Source organism: Actinia tenebrosa, unplaced genomic scaffold (genome assembly GCF_029948245.1).
Source record: "Actinia tenebrosa isolate PJP-AT-01 unplaced genomic scaffold, QUT_ActTen_1.0 PGA_scaffold15__27_contigs__length_11533743, whole genome shotgun sequence".
NCBI classification, from domain to species: Eukaryota; Metazoa; Cnidaria; class Anthozoa; order Actiniaria; family Actiniidae; genus Actinia; species Actinia tenebrosa.
The window spans coordinates 7,971,249-7,987,745 of NW_028292575.1; the positions used below are offsets into that span (position 1 = coordinate 7,971,249).

General features: G+C 42.0%; 2 protein-coding genes across 2 annotated transcripts; one reads left to right on the forward strand and one right to left on the reverse strand.

The window, feature by feature from the left end:
• The first annotated feature begins 449 nt into the window (after positions 1 to 449).
• On the forward strand, positions 450 to 9,859 carry LOC116300221 (proton channel OTOP2-like). Its single transcript, XM_031709044.2, has one exon. The coding sequence runs from the start codon at positions 474 to 476 to the stop codon at positions 2,319 to 2,321; it is 1,848 nt and encodes a 615-aa protein (XP_031564904.1). The 5' UTR covers positions 450 to 473; the 3' UTR covers positions 2,322 to 9,859.
• Positions 9,514 to 13,350, reverse strand: LOC148910996 (uncharacterized). Its single transcript, XM_089030852.1, has 2 exons — positions 13,199 to 13,350; positions 9,514 to 13,090 (listed from the first exon to the last, which is right to left on the reverse strand). Exon 2 carries the CDS (start codon positions 13,018 to 13,020, stop codon positions 10,033 to 10,035), a length of 2,988 nt encoding a protein of 995 aa, XP_088886978.1. The 5' UTR covers positions 13,021 to 13,090; positions 13,199 to 13,350; the 3' UTR covers positions 9,514 to 10,032.
• Positions 13,351 to 16,497: the final 3,147 nt, after the last annotated feature.

Here is a 16,497-nt window from a genome sequence, read left to right on the forward strand (position 1 = left end):
CATTGCTAAAGAGTTTGTCTGCCACCATATAGCAAATATCAATTAACTACCACTTTTGGTTTTCGAATAATCAAAATATCTTTACGATAATGATACCTTTTGGTGCCAATTTTTTTTACAACATTTTCACAGAGTTTAAGAAGATATATATTTTTGTTTCTTTGTTGACAAACAGCCAGCCTACCACCCCTGGGGTTGATTTTGAACCCCAACTTTCACCCGCCTGAAGAAGAAATCAGCTTCTCAATTGTCTATGACTGAGAGTGATCAAAGCAACAGGTGGTGAAGAATAAAGAGCAGTGATTGGTCAAGAGGTGTGGGTACAGGTCATTGCATCTTTTATGAGTCAGTAGGGCATGAAGTAATCATGATTCCATATCTATGAGGTAATAAATCAGCCAATAAGAAGTAGATGTTTAGAAAAACCAAACACACACACGAACTGGTGCTTGACAATAACACACCATGACGTCATGAAAAGCCAAACAACAGAGCCAATGCAGCTCTTTCTTGGCGATCAAGAGTCCTCGAGGACCGTGCACACCATGCCAGTACCGGACAAAGAAATCTACCCCGTCTATGAGAAAAAGATCGACAATGAAACACCAAAAACTCAAGAGTCGACGCAGTCGAAGAAAGAAAAGTCCAGAGATAATTCAGGGTTTGTTACAGGGTTTCTGATGTATGTGTTAGAGCCGATTCTTCCTGATGACGGGGTCAAAGGAGATGGTAGGATTGCGAGTCTATTGTATTTGATTTGCCTCACAACAGCTGGGGTAGTATTCAACTTATCCAAGTGGTTGCAAGCCGATTCGAAGGCAGATTCTGGGGTAACAGAAGATCATATTGATGGTTTTCTAATAACTTGTATAGTGCCTACGCTATTGTGGATTTGCTATATCTTTTGTAAGCAAAATGACCGTAAAACAGTAGATTTCATCACGCCGTCACCACACTCAAACAGACCTTTAATGGCAGGCGCGTACGTGTTTGGGGCAGGAAGCTGTGTCATGGATTTACTTCATATCGCTTTCTACGTTGAATGCTCTTCCAACTTGTCAAGTCTGTTCTTCTCCGTCTTCAAAGCAATCTTCATCTTCTCACAAATACTATTCCTCAGGAAATTCGCCAATGCAACGCTCCACAAATCCCCCAGCATAAGACTTGTACTTTTTCATATTCTTGGGACAAATATTTGTATCTGGTTTCGAGCTCTTTTTAGTCACTCGCGAAGTATTTTCAGCGTCAATGGAGGATACGTCCAATTGCAGTTGGAAGAAGAAAACGTTTGTGTATCAAAACATTATTCTATGAAAAAAATCTGGGAAGCAGCAGAACCCTATTCATATCCCTTCACAATGGAGTATTCCTTGATTGCGGGTGGAATACTCTATAATATGTGGAGCGGGATGAGAGATTTGGATCCCGATCCTCAAGACATCTATATCTATGACGAACTGTCTGACTTTAATACGACGACTGATAACATGAGCGAGAAGTACGATGAAGACCATGGGTATGGCACGTGTGAAGCCCACACCCCTTCTAACAACTCAATCACCAGTGGACGCTTCCTTAGTCGATTCTCCTTAAACAGAGCAGTTTCGAACTCTTCGCTTTGTCAGTCGTGCATCGATCATCATGATCAGTGTAGAATGAACAAGGTACCCAGTTCGGATCCGGGTCTCTTAGTTGGACTTTTATTCTCCATTCTTCTGCTACTCGCGGTAGGATTATTATGGGTGGACAAGACGTCCTCAAATGCACTTAGGTTTTACTATTTGTATCAAATAACGTTGTTGACTTTGATGAGTATTTCGAGTTGGGTTATTTTGAAGTGTCTCATGACTCAGAAACTCACGTGGTATTCATTCGCACCGGACGATACGTTACTAATTGCTTCATTTACTGGAGTCTTCCTATACGCTGGTCTATGCCTCACAGCAGGGATCGCTGAGTACAAAAACCGCGGGCTCATATCAGACTTTTCGATCGCAAAATCTACACTTATTCTATTTCAGGGCATGCTTCAAGCAACGGCAGTCATCAAGGCACTTCGGTTCAGGCCTCGAGATGAGATAGGAGCAAACGTGATCAGACAAGGAGCGCTGTTTCTGCTGACGACCAACCTCGCACTCTGGTGTCAAGATTCTTTCTTCGAGTTGAGAGACTTTGTAACTACGCCGGTCCAGACGGTGTTCTACGGTGAACGGTCATGGAGGGCAATTACTGTTCTAGCGTATCCACTTTGTATATTCTTCCGCTTTCATTCAGCTGCGTGTTTGTTCGAAGTCTGGTCTAGTTTTAGGTGTACGCATTAAGGTAATTTTCCATGAAAACTTTTCTATGAAAATAATTTGACAAGTCTATAGAGAAGAAGCGTTCTTCTCAAAAAGACAAAAATGAAAGGTTTCGAAATTATTTTTTATAAAAAAACGATATAGTTTGTAGTTACAAATTTTACATCGGTTCATTTAGTTGGATGATTTTGAGTCCGCTTTGCGGTGTTCTAACGATTTGAAGAATAAGGTAGATTTAAGCATGTTAAGACTTTCTGACTGAATAACATTTTGACACCACTTACTGGGACAAAAACATTTAACGGACTGAAACAGACTGTGTAACCTACTTATATAAATGACGCAACTTGGCGGTAACCGTTGATAGCCAAGTCACAGCAAAACAGCCAACTCATGCAGTTAGTGACTGACTTACTGACTGACTGACTGACTCACAGACAGACAGACAGACAGACAGCGAACTCAGTTAGTGACTAACTGAATGACTGACTCACAGACACACAGCAAACTCATTTAGTGACTGACTAAATGACTGACTCACAGACAGACAGACAGCCAACTCAGTTATTGACTGACTGACTCATAGACGGACAGCAAACTTAGTTAGTGACTGAATGACTGACAGACAACTGTTCAACTTTAAAAAAATGATCGGCCAACAGACATGATTGACTGACCTACAGTCATTGACTGACTGGCATACAATACAAATGGTAGACCAACAGACAACTTTCGGAATGACTCAGTGAATAATAACAGACAAATTAAAAGACTGATTGGCAGACAGCCAAATGTCAGACAGACAGACACTGACTGACAGTTACGTAGCTAAAAAAAAATGCAGAACTGTAGCCCATACCGACTGACTGACTGATTAATGCCTGACTAATAACTAACATCTATAAGATATTGAACTGCTTAGCTGACCCATAGACAGATGCATGACTTTGACTCATTTGCATGCAAACAGCGAACTAATTCTTTGAATAACAAAGATATGGCCAACTGTATAACTCACTGACTGACAGACTGCCCACTGACTGGCTGATTGACAGCTATAGACAGCCATCTCATTGACTGAAAGACAGGCAGACAGCTAAATGATTGCCTGAAAAACAGACACATTACACACACCGAACGCATAATTTATTACTACTATACTATGAAAGACAGACAGACAGCCAACTGATTGACTGAATGACAGCTATAGACAGCCAACTGATTAACTGAAAGACAGACATACAGCAAGCAGATTGACTGAAAGACAGACAGACATCCAACTGATTGACTGAATTATACATACAGCAAACTGATTGACTGAATGACAGACAGACAGACAACTGATAGACTGAATGGCAGACAGATGACCAACTGATTGACTGGATAATAGACAAACAGACAACTGATTGACTGGATAACAGACAGACAGACAACTGATTGACTGAATGACAGACAACTGATTGACTGAATGACAGACAACTGATTGACTGATGGATTGAATGACAGACAACTGATTGACTGAATGACAGACAGACAGACAACTGATAGACTGAATGGCAGACAGATGACCAACTGATTGACTGGATAATAGACAAACAGACAACTGATTGACTGGATAACAGACAGACAGACAACTGATGGACTGAATGACAGACAACTGATTGACTGAATGACAGACAACTGATTGACTGATGGATTGAATGACAGACAACTGATTGACTGAATGACAGACAGACAAGCAACTGATTGACTCAATAACAGACAGCCAACTGTTTGACTGAATGACAGACAGACAGACAACTGATTGACTGAATGACAGACAACTGATTGACTGATGGACTGAATGACAGACAACTGATTGACTGAATGACAGACAGACAAGCAACTGATTGACTCAATAACAGACAGCCAACTGTTTGACTGAATGACAGACAGACAGACAACTGATTGACTGAGTGAAAAACCTGTAGACAGTCAAGTGATGGACTGAATGACAGACAGACAGCCAACAGATTGACTGAATGACAGACATACAGCCAACTAATTGACTAAATAACAGATAGACAGCCAACTGATTGACTGAATGACAGACAGACAGCCAACAGATTGACTGAATGACAGACATACAGCCAACAGATTGACTGAATGACAGAAAGACAGCCAACTGATTGACTCCATAACAAACAGAAAGCCAACTGATTGACTGAATGACAGACAGACAGCCAACTGATTGACTGAATGACAGAAAGACATCCAACTGATTGACTCGATAACAAACAGAAAGCCAACTGGTTGACTGAATGACAGAAAGACAGCCAACTGATTGACTCCATAACAAACAGAAAGCCAACTGGTTGACTGAATGACAGACAGACAGCCAACTGATTGACTCGATAACAAACAGAAAGCCAACTGATTGACTGATTGACAGACAGACAGTCAACTGATTGACTCAATAACAGACAGCCAACTGTTTGACTGAATGACAGATAGACAGCCAACTGTGACTGAATAACAGACAGCCAACTGATAGACTCAATAACAGACAGCCAACTATTTGACTGAATGACAGAAAGACAGCCAACTGTTTGACTGAATGACAGACAGACAACCAACTGATTGACTGAATGACAGACATACAGCCAACTGATTGACTGAATGACAGACATACAGCCAACTTATTGACTAAATGACAGAGAGACAGCTAACTGATTGACTGAATAACAGACAGACAAGCAGCTGATTGACCGAATAACAGACAGACAAGCAGCTGATTGACTGAATAACAGCCAACTGATTGACTGATTGACAGATAGACAGCTAACTGATCAAAATTGATTAACCAACTGACTCACCATCATCATCTCTCATCATGCCAGAATTTGCATAAGGCCGACCAACTATTAACTAGACACTGATATTTAACCAACTGAATAACTTAATTACATCAAATTTATAATTGATATAAGGACAAACAATGTTTTGACCTGCTAATTGTTTGACAGTCTATCTACTGATTGCCTACAAGCTCAGTACTACTGAACCAAATAGACCTTAATCACTAATGCTTAAGGCTGCTAGACCTACAGCTACTGACTCTAATTAACATATCAATGGTAAACTAACAATACAGCAAGTTTACAGTGTGACTACGCCAACCAAGGCCACCCAGACAAATATTTATTCAAATTAGCCAATCATGATGGAGTATTCATACAATAGAATTTGAACAAATTTTCACCTTTTTTCGTTTCAAATGCATATATCTTATTTTATAACACTAGTTGGTGTTTGCACAAACATTAGCATTGTGATGTCAATTTGCCAACCATTGTCACAATAGTTCTTGCCAAGTTGCTTTGTTTCATCGAATTGATCATAATGACAATAGCTAACGTCACAGCAACTATCATTATGTGTGTGTGTATAATCACGAGGTTTCATCAGGAGTGAACTAGAACATTCTAAACTCCAGATTTCATCACCATCTTGTTATTCAGAATCAAAAACATGATTTGTGAATTATTGATTTAAAATTTGTCTGGGTGGCTTTGGCTAATATTGTTGCAATATAACGACCCTTACCACAGTATGGAGTTGGCTCTGCCATTAAATATTAATGCTGATTCTTAGTGACTGAATGACGAAGTGCCTGCAACAGACATATATGTTAGTGGTACTGATAAAATGACTCAAGGTGAAACATTCTTCAATTTCTACCTAAATTTATATTTTTATACTCTTCTTCAATTTTTAACATTTGCAAAACTTTTCATAGGTCAAGTTTTTGATGGACCATTAATTATACCAACTGTTGATTTTATAAAGTATCACGTTTTATTTGATTTGTTATTCATGAGATACGATTACTAACCTACAGAAACATTTACACATTGGTGAATAGAGAAATTCTAATCACATGTTGACAATTTTTAGACTGACAAATCTAAAATAACATTTACATGTCTGCCTAAGTGGCCAATACACATGTTGACAAAGATTTTACTGACTAACTAATACTAATGTCAACACACATAATAACTAATCAATTTACATGTTGACCTGAAGACTGACCGACAATTACAAATATTGACCCAAAGACTGACTGGCAATTACACATGTTGACCCACAGACAGACTGACAATTATTACACATGCTGACCAATAGACTGATTGACAATTACACATGTTGACCCGCAGACTGCCTGACAATTACACATGTTGACCCACAGACAGACTGACAATTACAAATGTTGACACACAGACTGACTGACAATCACACATGTTGATCCATTGTCTGACTGACAATTACACATGTTGACCCCTACACTGACAATTACACATGCTGACCCACAGACTGACTGACAATTACACATGTTGGCCTACAGACAGACTGACAATTACACATGTTGGCCCACAGACTAACTGACAATTACACGTGTTGACCCACAGAAAGACTGACAGACTGACCCACAGACACACTGACAGTTACACATGTTGACCCACAGACAGACACATTTACACATGTTGACCCACAGACAGACTGACAATTACACATGTTGACCCACAGACAGACTGACAGTTTAACATGTTGACCCACAGACAGACTGACAATTACACATGTTGACCAATAGACTGATTGACAATTACACATGTTGACCCACAAACAGACTGACAATTACACAGTCATGCTGACCAACAGACTGACTGACAATTACACAAGTTGACCCCTAGACTGACTGACAATTACACAAGTTGACCCCTAGACTGACTGACAACATCGCATGATGACCCCAAGACTGACAGACAATTACACATTTTGACTCCTCGACTGACTGACAATCACACATGCATGTTGACCCCTAGACTGACTGACAATTATACAAGTTGACCCATGGACAGACTGACAATTACACATGTTGACCCACAAACAGACTGACAATTACACAGTCATGCTGACCAACAGACTGACTGACAATTACACATGTTGACCTATGCACAGACTGACTGATTATAGACAGTGACTAACCAACTGATGCGCTGGCTAACTAACTTGCTGGTCTAACTCATTGACTCATTAACTTGCTGGCTGACTGACTGACAGGATCACTAACTCACCGACTGCTTGCTTGATTGCTCGACTCTTACCTTATAAATACCTGCCTATCACACTTGACACACTCTGACTGATTAACAATAAAGAAGCATGACTGTTGAATGTAGCTTCTACTGACAAAAACACACAATGAATGACTTCAATGACTTTAATTAATGTTTCACTTACAGGATGACTAACTTTAATTTACTAGTTTTACTAAAAGAACTGACTACATGACTGACTGTCACTGACTACATGACTGACTGTCACTGACTACATGACTGACTGTCACTGACTACATGACTGACTGACACTGTGACTACATGACTGACTGACACTGTGACTACATAATTGTCACTGTGACTACATAATTGTCACTGTGACCACATGATTGTCACTGTGACCACATGATTGTCACTGTGACCACATGATTGTCACTGTGACTACATGACTGACTGTCACGGACTACATGACTGACTGTCACTGTGACTACATGACTGACTGACACTGTGACTACATGACTGACTAACACTGTGACTACATAACTGTCACTGTGACTACATGACTGACTAACACTGTGACTACATAATTGTCACTGTGACTACATGACTGACTAACACTGTGACTACATGACTGACTAACACTGTGACTACATGACTGACTAACACTGTGACTACAAAACTGTCACTGTGACTACATGACTGACTGACACTATGACTACATAATTGTCAGTGACTACATGACTGACTGACACTGTGACTACATAACTGTCGCTGTGACTACATGACTGACTAACACTGTGACTACATGACCGACTAACACTGTGACTACATAACTGTCACTGTGACTACATGACGGACTAACACTGTGACTACATAATTGTCACTGTGACTACATGACTGACTGACACTATGACTACATAATTGTCACTGTGACTACATGACCGACTAACACTGTGACTACATAACTGTCACTGTGACTACATGACCGACTAACACTGTGACTACATAACTGTCACTGTGACTACATGACTGACTGACACTGTGACTACATAACTGTCACTGTGACTACATGACTGACTGACACTGTGACTACATAATTGTCACTGTGACTACATGACTGACTGACACTGTGACTACATAATTGTCACTGTGACTACATGACCAACTAACGCTGTGACTACATGACTGACACTGTGACTACATAATTGACTGACACTGTGACTACATAATTGTCACTGTGACTACATGACTGACTGACACTGTGACTACATAACTGTCACTGTGACTACATGACCGACTAACACTGTGACTACATGACTGACACTGTGACTACATAACTGTCACTGTGACTACATGACCGACTAACACTGTGACTACATAACTGTCACTGTGACTACATGACCGACTAACGCTGTGACTACATGACTGACACTGTGACTACATGACTGACTGACACTGTGACTACATAATTGTCATTGTGACTACATGACCGACTAACACTTTGACTACATAATTGTCACTGTGACTACATGACCGACTAACACTCAGTGACTACATGACTGACAACGTGACTACATGACTGACTGACACTGTGACTACATGACTGACTGACACTGTGACTACATAATTGTCACTGTGACTACATGACCGACTAACACTGTGACTACATAACTGTCACTGTGACTGCATGACCGACTAACGCTGTGACTACATGACTGACACTGTGACTACATGACTGACTGACACTGTGACTACATAATTGTCATTGTGACTACATGACCGACTAACACTGTGACTACATAATTGTCACTGTGACTACATGACCGACTAACACTCAGTGACTACATGACTGACAACGTGACATGACTGACTGACACTGTGACTACATGACTGACTGACACTGTGACTACATAATTGTCACTGTGACTACATGACCGACTAACACTGTGACTACATAACTGTCACTGTGACTACATGACTGACTAACACTGTGACTACATAATTGTCACTGTGACTACATGACTGACTAACACTGTGACTACATAACTGACACTGTGACTACATGACTGACTAACACTGTGACTACATAATTGTCACTGTGACTACATGACTGACTAACACTGTGACTACATGACTGACTGCCACTGTGATTACATGACTGCCACTGTGATTACATGACAGACTGACACTGTGAATACATGACTGACTGACACTGACTACGACTGACTGTAACTGAAGAAAGACACTGACTACGACTGACTGTAATTGAAGAAAGAGATGCTTCTCAATGTCTGATAGTATTTTATTCTACAACGATGATAGAGTCCTAAGATACAAATATATAAAATCTAAGCTAAATAATAGCACTTAAAGTAAATCATGTATAGATAAATGTGAAGTAAACGATTACACATATAATAAATGGAAAACTTACATAAATAAAGATATACTGGTGCTGAATAGTCTTGTATTATAGTTCTGTCCTAAAACGTAATCTTAACGTAAACAAGATGGCCGCTCCTACTGAGCCGGTCAGCGGTATCTAACTCGTGTCCAGGCCCTAGTGGCCAGTAGAGAACTCTTCATCCCCCCCAGTCCTGGAATCTCTGACTGGGCAGTCAGAATTACTGGACTCAGTTTCTAACCCAGGTGCCTGTCTCGGGTTCATAGCGCCGTGGTGTCCTTCTGTCACGTGTAGGGCGTATGTATGGAGGTGCCTGGGTCAACGGGTTTTCTGGGGGACTGACGTCTGGTTGTGGTCCCTCGGTGGCTGGTGGTTGGGGGAGTGTGGGGACGATGGGTTGAGGAACGTTTGGGGATGTGGCACATGGTTCATCTTGTGGTAGCTCACAGGTCTCTTCAAGTGGTCCCTTGTCTGTGGGTATCAGTATGTGCTCCTGCTCCTGGCTTCTTCCTAGGGACGGCGGCGGGGATACTGTCTGCTGCGGGACTGTCGGGTGGACTGGTGTGTAAGCTCTCAGGAATCGACGATTGCGCAGTGTCAGCCGTCCCGATCCATCTACTTTCACTCTGTATTGGTCGTTCTTCAGGGATTCAACTACAAGGCCAGATCGGTCCCACTTAGTTGGGTTTGGGCCATGCTGGTTTTGAAGGAAGACTCTGTCGCCAGGGGTTAGTGGGCGAAGTGGTCTCGAGTGGATTCTCAAGGACTCGGTTGTGCGGGACATCCTTGTGCGCAGGGCTTCTTCCTTCGCTATCCAAGCCTGACGCCATAGTGGTCGGACGTTGGGGTTTGAGAACTTTTCTAGTCGACTTACAAAGGTAAGTGAGTCTCGTAGTGGCCGACCAAAGATTATTTGTGCGGGTGATAAGTTGCAGTCGCGGTCGGGCATGTTTCGCAGCTGTAGGATTGCACGCAAGAAGCGGTCTTGGTCGAGGTTCCCGGTTGGACCAGTGTTGGACATTAAAAGTCTCTTTGCTGCCTTAACAGCAACCTCCGCTCTCCCATTGGACTGGGGGAAGCTTACTGAGGACACGCGGTGTCGCACGTTCCAGGAGCGGAGGAAGTTTTGAGTGTTACCTGCTGTGAACTCTGGGCCACCATCACTCCCAAGTTCCTCTGGGACGCCGAACGTAGCGAAGAATCTGCGTAAATGATGGACCAGGCCTGCTGATCCTCCTAGATCGGTGCCAGCTGTTGAGCGTAGAACCTCTACCCAACCTGAGAGGCGGTCTCCGACGACAAGGTAGTGGCAACCCCCGTGGTCGAAGAAGTCTGCAAAGATCGCTTCGAAGGGGGTGGATGGTGGTGGCGAAGGTAGAGGGGGTGTGGCCGCTTGATCCACATGTATCTCAACTGGAGGTCCTGCCATGCAGGGCAATGCTCGATGAGGGCAAGTGTTGAAGGTTGAAGATGCGTATTGTTCGAGGAGCCAGGCTTTCATTCTTTCATTGTTTTCCGGGGTGCACGGAAATGGTAGCTCGTTGGGGCGTTGTGGTGGGGCTGTGCGCAGAGGGCATGAACACGTTGTGTCGTTGGCATTGGGTGGCGTAGTACAGCCATCGTTGATAAACCTACTGGCGTTGATGGATGAGGGTTGTTGTGGTTTATGGACGCTGTCGTGGACGTGTATGCCGTTGAGGGGTGTCTTTGTGTTCTCTCTGGTAGGGAAGTGCTCGCCCAGTAGGTCGAGGTTGAGCAGTGACTCGTAGGACAGGTACATGTCTCGCACGGAGCTGCTTACATACACCATCGAGCGGCAGGTTGTTTTGGCACCGTCTCGTGAGGCTGCTGTTAGTGTGGCAAAGAGCGCACCCTCAATGGCGATAGGGGAGCGGTTGGCGGCTGAGAGGCCAAGACTGACTGGTCGCAAGTCATCACGGGAAAATCCACAGGCAGTGAACTCCTCTAGGGACCAGAGGTCTGATTGTGCGCCAGTATCTGCGATTGCAGATATTTTTGCCTCCTTGTTAAAGCAGTGGTTGTGAGATCGGTTGTTTGGTCCGTCAACGGTGATGGTGACGGACACTCTGGGGTGTTCTCTGAAACGAGCTCTTCTCCATTCGCCCTTGGAGAATATGTGATGCTCTAGTCTCGTTGATGGGGGCCTATGGATTGTACTATGTGTTATGGTCAGGTCCCGTTTATAGCGTTGAGAGTGCTGTCTTCTTCGGCGCCGATGACTGTTGTGGGTGCTGTGTACGCTGACTGTTGTGATTTGGGCGATAGGCTCAGATTCTAGTGCCTGGATGTTGGCGGGTTTTTGGCGTTGCTTTCGTCTTCGGGCCCTGTAGCAGTTTATGCACACTTGATGGGGCTTGGTGTTCCATCCTCGCGCTCCTTCTGTAAAGGTTTTGAAGGGACTCTTACAGTCGGGGCAAGTTGCCTCTTTGGCTTGATCTGGATGTGATGGGGCCGCAGAGGGTTGTGTTCTTCGTTGTTGCTGGAATGATGACATGCCAGAGAGGGTTGATGGTGGGAGTGCATTTCGGGCCATTTCTTTGTTTTCCACCAAGGCAATAACGTCGTTCACCGCTTTCTGCAGGATGTCTTTGGTCCCGAGTACCTCGCGACGTATGTCGGGGTCGTAAATGCCGTTGAGTAGGACGTCTCGGAGGATGTGGTCTGTATAGTTAACGGTTTTGCCGCACTCGCACCGTGTGCTGTAGGCACAGGTTTCGGCCTTTCCTCGCGCCCGAGCTGTGAAGGCACGGAATGCCTCGTCGCGTTCCTGATGTAATTGCAGCAACTCGGTGCGTATAACGCACGTGGCAACCGGGATGACGGCCAGTGAGCGCATAGCAGAGAGAAGATTTCCGAGGGATTCCGATGTTGCCTTGTGGTTGGCCTTTAGGATGCTATCTCCCAATGCAGGTCCAGCACACTGAAAGAGCTGAGATGGGGCTGAAGCATCGTCTATGCCAGAGCCAGAGCGAAATACTTCCCAACGGCGGACGAATACGTTCCATTCCTCTATTGAAATGCCGATGTCTACTTTCGGCCGATCTAGTTTCGGTCCTCTTGACGCTGGGGCCTGGAGCGTTGTGGCAGTGTCTCTGTGTGCTAGCCCATGGTTATTTAGTAGTGCAACGGCGACGGCGTCTGTGACATCCTGTGTCTTAAAGGTGCAGCTAGGAACAGAACATTCAACTACAACCATGACTCTATCATGAAGAAAGAGATGCTTCTCGATGTCTGATAGTATTTTATTCTACAACGATGATAGAGTCCTAAGATACAAATATATAAAATCTAAGCTAAATAATAGCACTTAAAGTAAATCATGTATAGATAAATGTGAAGTAAACGATTACACATATAATAAATGGAAAACTTACATAAATAAAGATATACTGGTGCTGAATAGTCTTGTATTATAGTTCTGTCCTAAAACGTAATCTTAACGTAAACAAGATGGCCGCTCCTACTGAGCCGGTCAGCGGTATCTAACTCGTGTCCAGGCCCTAGTGGCCAGTAGAGAACTCTTCAACTACATGCATGACTGATACTGTGACTACATGCCTGACTGACACTGTGAATACAATCATGACTGGCTGTAACTGTGAGTACATGACTGACTGACACTCGTGACTACATATCTGACACTGAATACATAACTGACTGACACTGACTACGACTGACTGTCACTGACTACATGCATGACTGACACTGTGACTACATAACTGTCACTGTGACTACATGACTGACTGACACTGTGACTACCTAACTGTCACTGTGACTACATGACTGACTGCCACTGTGACTACATGACTGACTGACATTATGACTACATGACTGACTAACATTATGACTACATGACTGACTGACACTGATTATGATGACTGACACTGTGACTACATGACTGACTGTCATTGTGACTACATAACTGACTGAAACTGTGATTATGATGACTGCCACTATGACTACATGATGGACTGCCACTGAGAAACCGCCACTGACTATTAATTCTGTTTTGATATGACTGACACACCATGCAACTTATAACAGTCACTTCCTGTATGACTGACTGCGACCGACTACATGACTGACTTTCAGGGACTAACTGAATGACTGCTGCTGGTTGTATGATGGTGATTATTACTGACTCAGGGCTTTCAGAATAAGCTGGAGAATGCTTGAATTCCAGCAGTTGCTTCAAAGTTAACCAGCTGCTTTTCCTTTTCTATAAAAAAATTATCAATAATCTTTTATGACAGATCACCACATTCCAGCTACTTTAGACCTATGACCATCTGAAAGCCCAGTGTCAATAACTATCAGACTGCAGTCAATGACTACATGACTGACTGTCCCTTAATGTAAGACTATGTGACTGTCGATCATTACGTGATATCATTCATTGCCACTGAAAGTCACTACTATATATGCAACTCACTTCTAACAACTATATGTTGACTGAATGTCAATTATCTATCAAATATCAATGTAAAATATGAATATATAAATTTTAAAATTGAGTATGTTGTATGTAGGCGTTTTATCAAAAATTAAAACGTTTCTTCTATATGTAATTTAATCAAGCTTTTGGGCCATTTGGCCCATCTTCAGGAGTGGAATGAAGACTTAGATTTAGACTGACTTAGATTTGTAATTTCATTCAATCCCTGAGGCCGAAAGCCTGGATATTACAAAAAATATCCAATTATGTACGTAGAAGAAAAGTTTTGATTTTTGATATATGTAAATTTTGTTCCTCCACTAACCGTGGAGTCACTTGTTCAATAAGAAACCATGGAATTGGAATTCAATACACCAAATTAAAATTTGTTCTTGGGTTCAAAGAGTTCAATTTATATAGTAAGAAATCAATAAATTAGGAACAATATAAGTTTTCTTAATGGTATTTTATCAGAGCAATTACACATCAGTCCTTTGCATATATATTTTGTGACCAATCCTTGTATGTTTATGATGATTAATGAAATATCATGAATAGTCTTTTGTTTTAGCTACAGTATTTGCACATACTATTTAGTGCTAAATATCATTTACACCTGGTTTCAACCAGTTGAGGGACTGTTCATTTATTATCAGGGGGAGGGGGTGGTGAGGGCAGTGGGATTTGCTTCGTTACCCATACAACTAATTGTAAAAGTGCTGTGCCTCAGATTTTTGTGCCTCTCCTTTAGACTTGCACTAAGTCGACCCCTCTTGCCATCATACAGATACACAGAGGGCAGCAGACTTTGCAAAAGTCTACCACTCCTCTTGATCCTGATTGTTTCAGTGAACGGGAGGGTGTGGGAGGAAGTAAAAGTATAAGGTTCATTTGATTTAAATAATCGAAAAGAACATTAAAATCCAACCCTTTTAGGTGTCCTTGTGCCCTTGACCTCTCGCCTTTATAGTCTACGAGTCAATAGCCCATGGACTTCGGCCTTATGTGATAAACAATTTTTGTAGATCATGTCAAGGCTGTCGGTCTATTTTTAAATGGAAAGACGTGGTGTTACGCTTTAAATATCAAACTTCCGAGATATGCTTCGCTTCCCACGCACAAAGGTTTGAATGTGCTCAATTAAAATCATTCTTTTCTCTTGTCAACAATCACTGAGCGTAGACAAGCGAAGCATACGAAAGTGGGCTCTTAATACCGTGATTCGAGGCCGCGTTTAAGAAAACCAAAATAAAAAAAAAAGAACAAACATTATCCGCTGTTTTTAACTACAGCTACGTTTTTAAAAATGATTACCTCTTTCCTGCTTCCTCTTGACAGATTTATCTTTATGTATAGAGAAAAGGAGACCAAAATAAGTTGCTTCAAACGCAAATCCCTTCGCTCTGTCGCTTTGCGAAGCCAAGTTCTAATTTTCATCCGCGTGAACCTGGGTATTTCCCGCCAAACGTTCACGTGAAGACGTTTTACCACTGTCCCAAAGGACTGAAGGCTCTGAAGTTTATTTATTTATTTGCTTATTTCATGATTCGCCCAAGGGCAGGTGATAATACAATAGGACTCTAGGTCCCCTATATAATATTAACACCCAAACCCAACCCCGATGAAAAAAGAATAGAAAAACTAGTCTCAACCCAACATACACATTAAAAGAATTTTAGATATAGGAAAAGGAAAATGTAACGACAATTAGCAACTACAGCCCTCAAACGATTAATTCTACGACATTTAGGACAAATTAATTATATGAACGTATATCATCTCCATTCCTTCTTTCTCTTTTTATCCCTTTCTTTCTTTTATTCTTTCTTTCCTTCATTTCTTCTTTTCTGTCTGCGTGAACATACTTGATTAGGGAGTTTTACTGGAGCTGATAACTTATTCATCAATCCAGCTTTTTGATTTTGTTGTTGAAAAAGTGCACCAAAAACTAATATTTACGCGAACAAGCCAAAAGATAATTTAATGCTTTACGAAAGAGGATGATTTCGTTCAACTCGTCTAAGACGATCTTCTCCCTTAAGGTGTTCTCTACATAAGATAACAATAATTGCAGGTTCTGCCCTTTTTTAGGCTATTAAATAAGCAGTTTTGCGTTATGCGTTGCGTCACATTACTTGTGAATTTGATCTTGCGCCATGACGCAACAAAATCAAATAATCTCGATTTTCTCAGTTAGAATCACCATTTTTTAAAAATCTTTTTACCATCCTTTGTTAT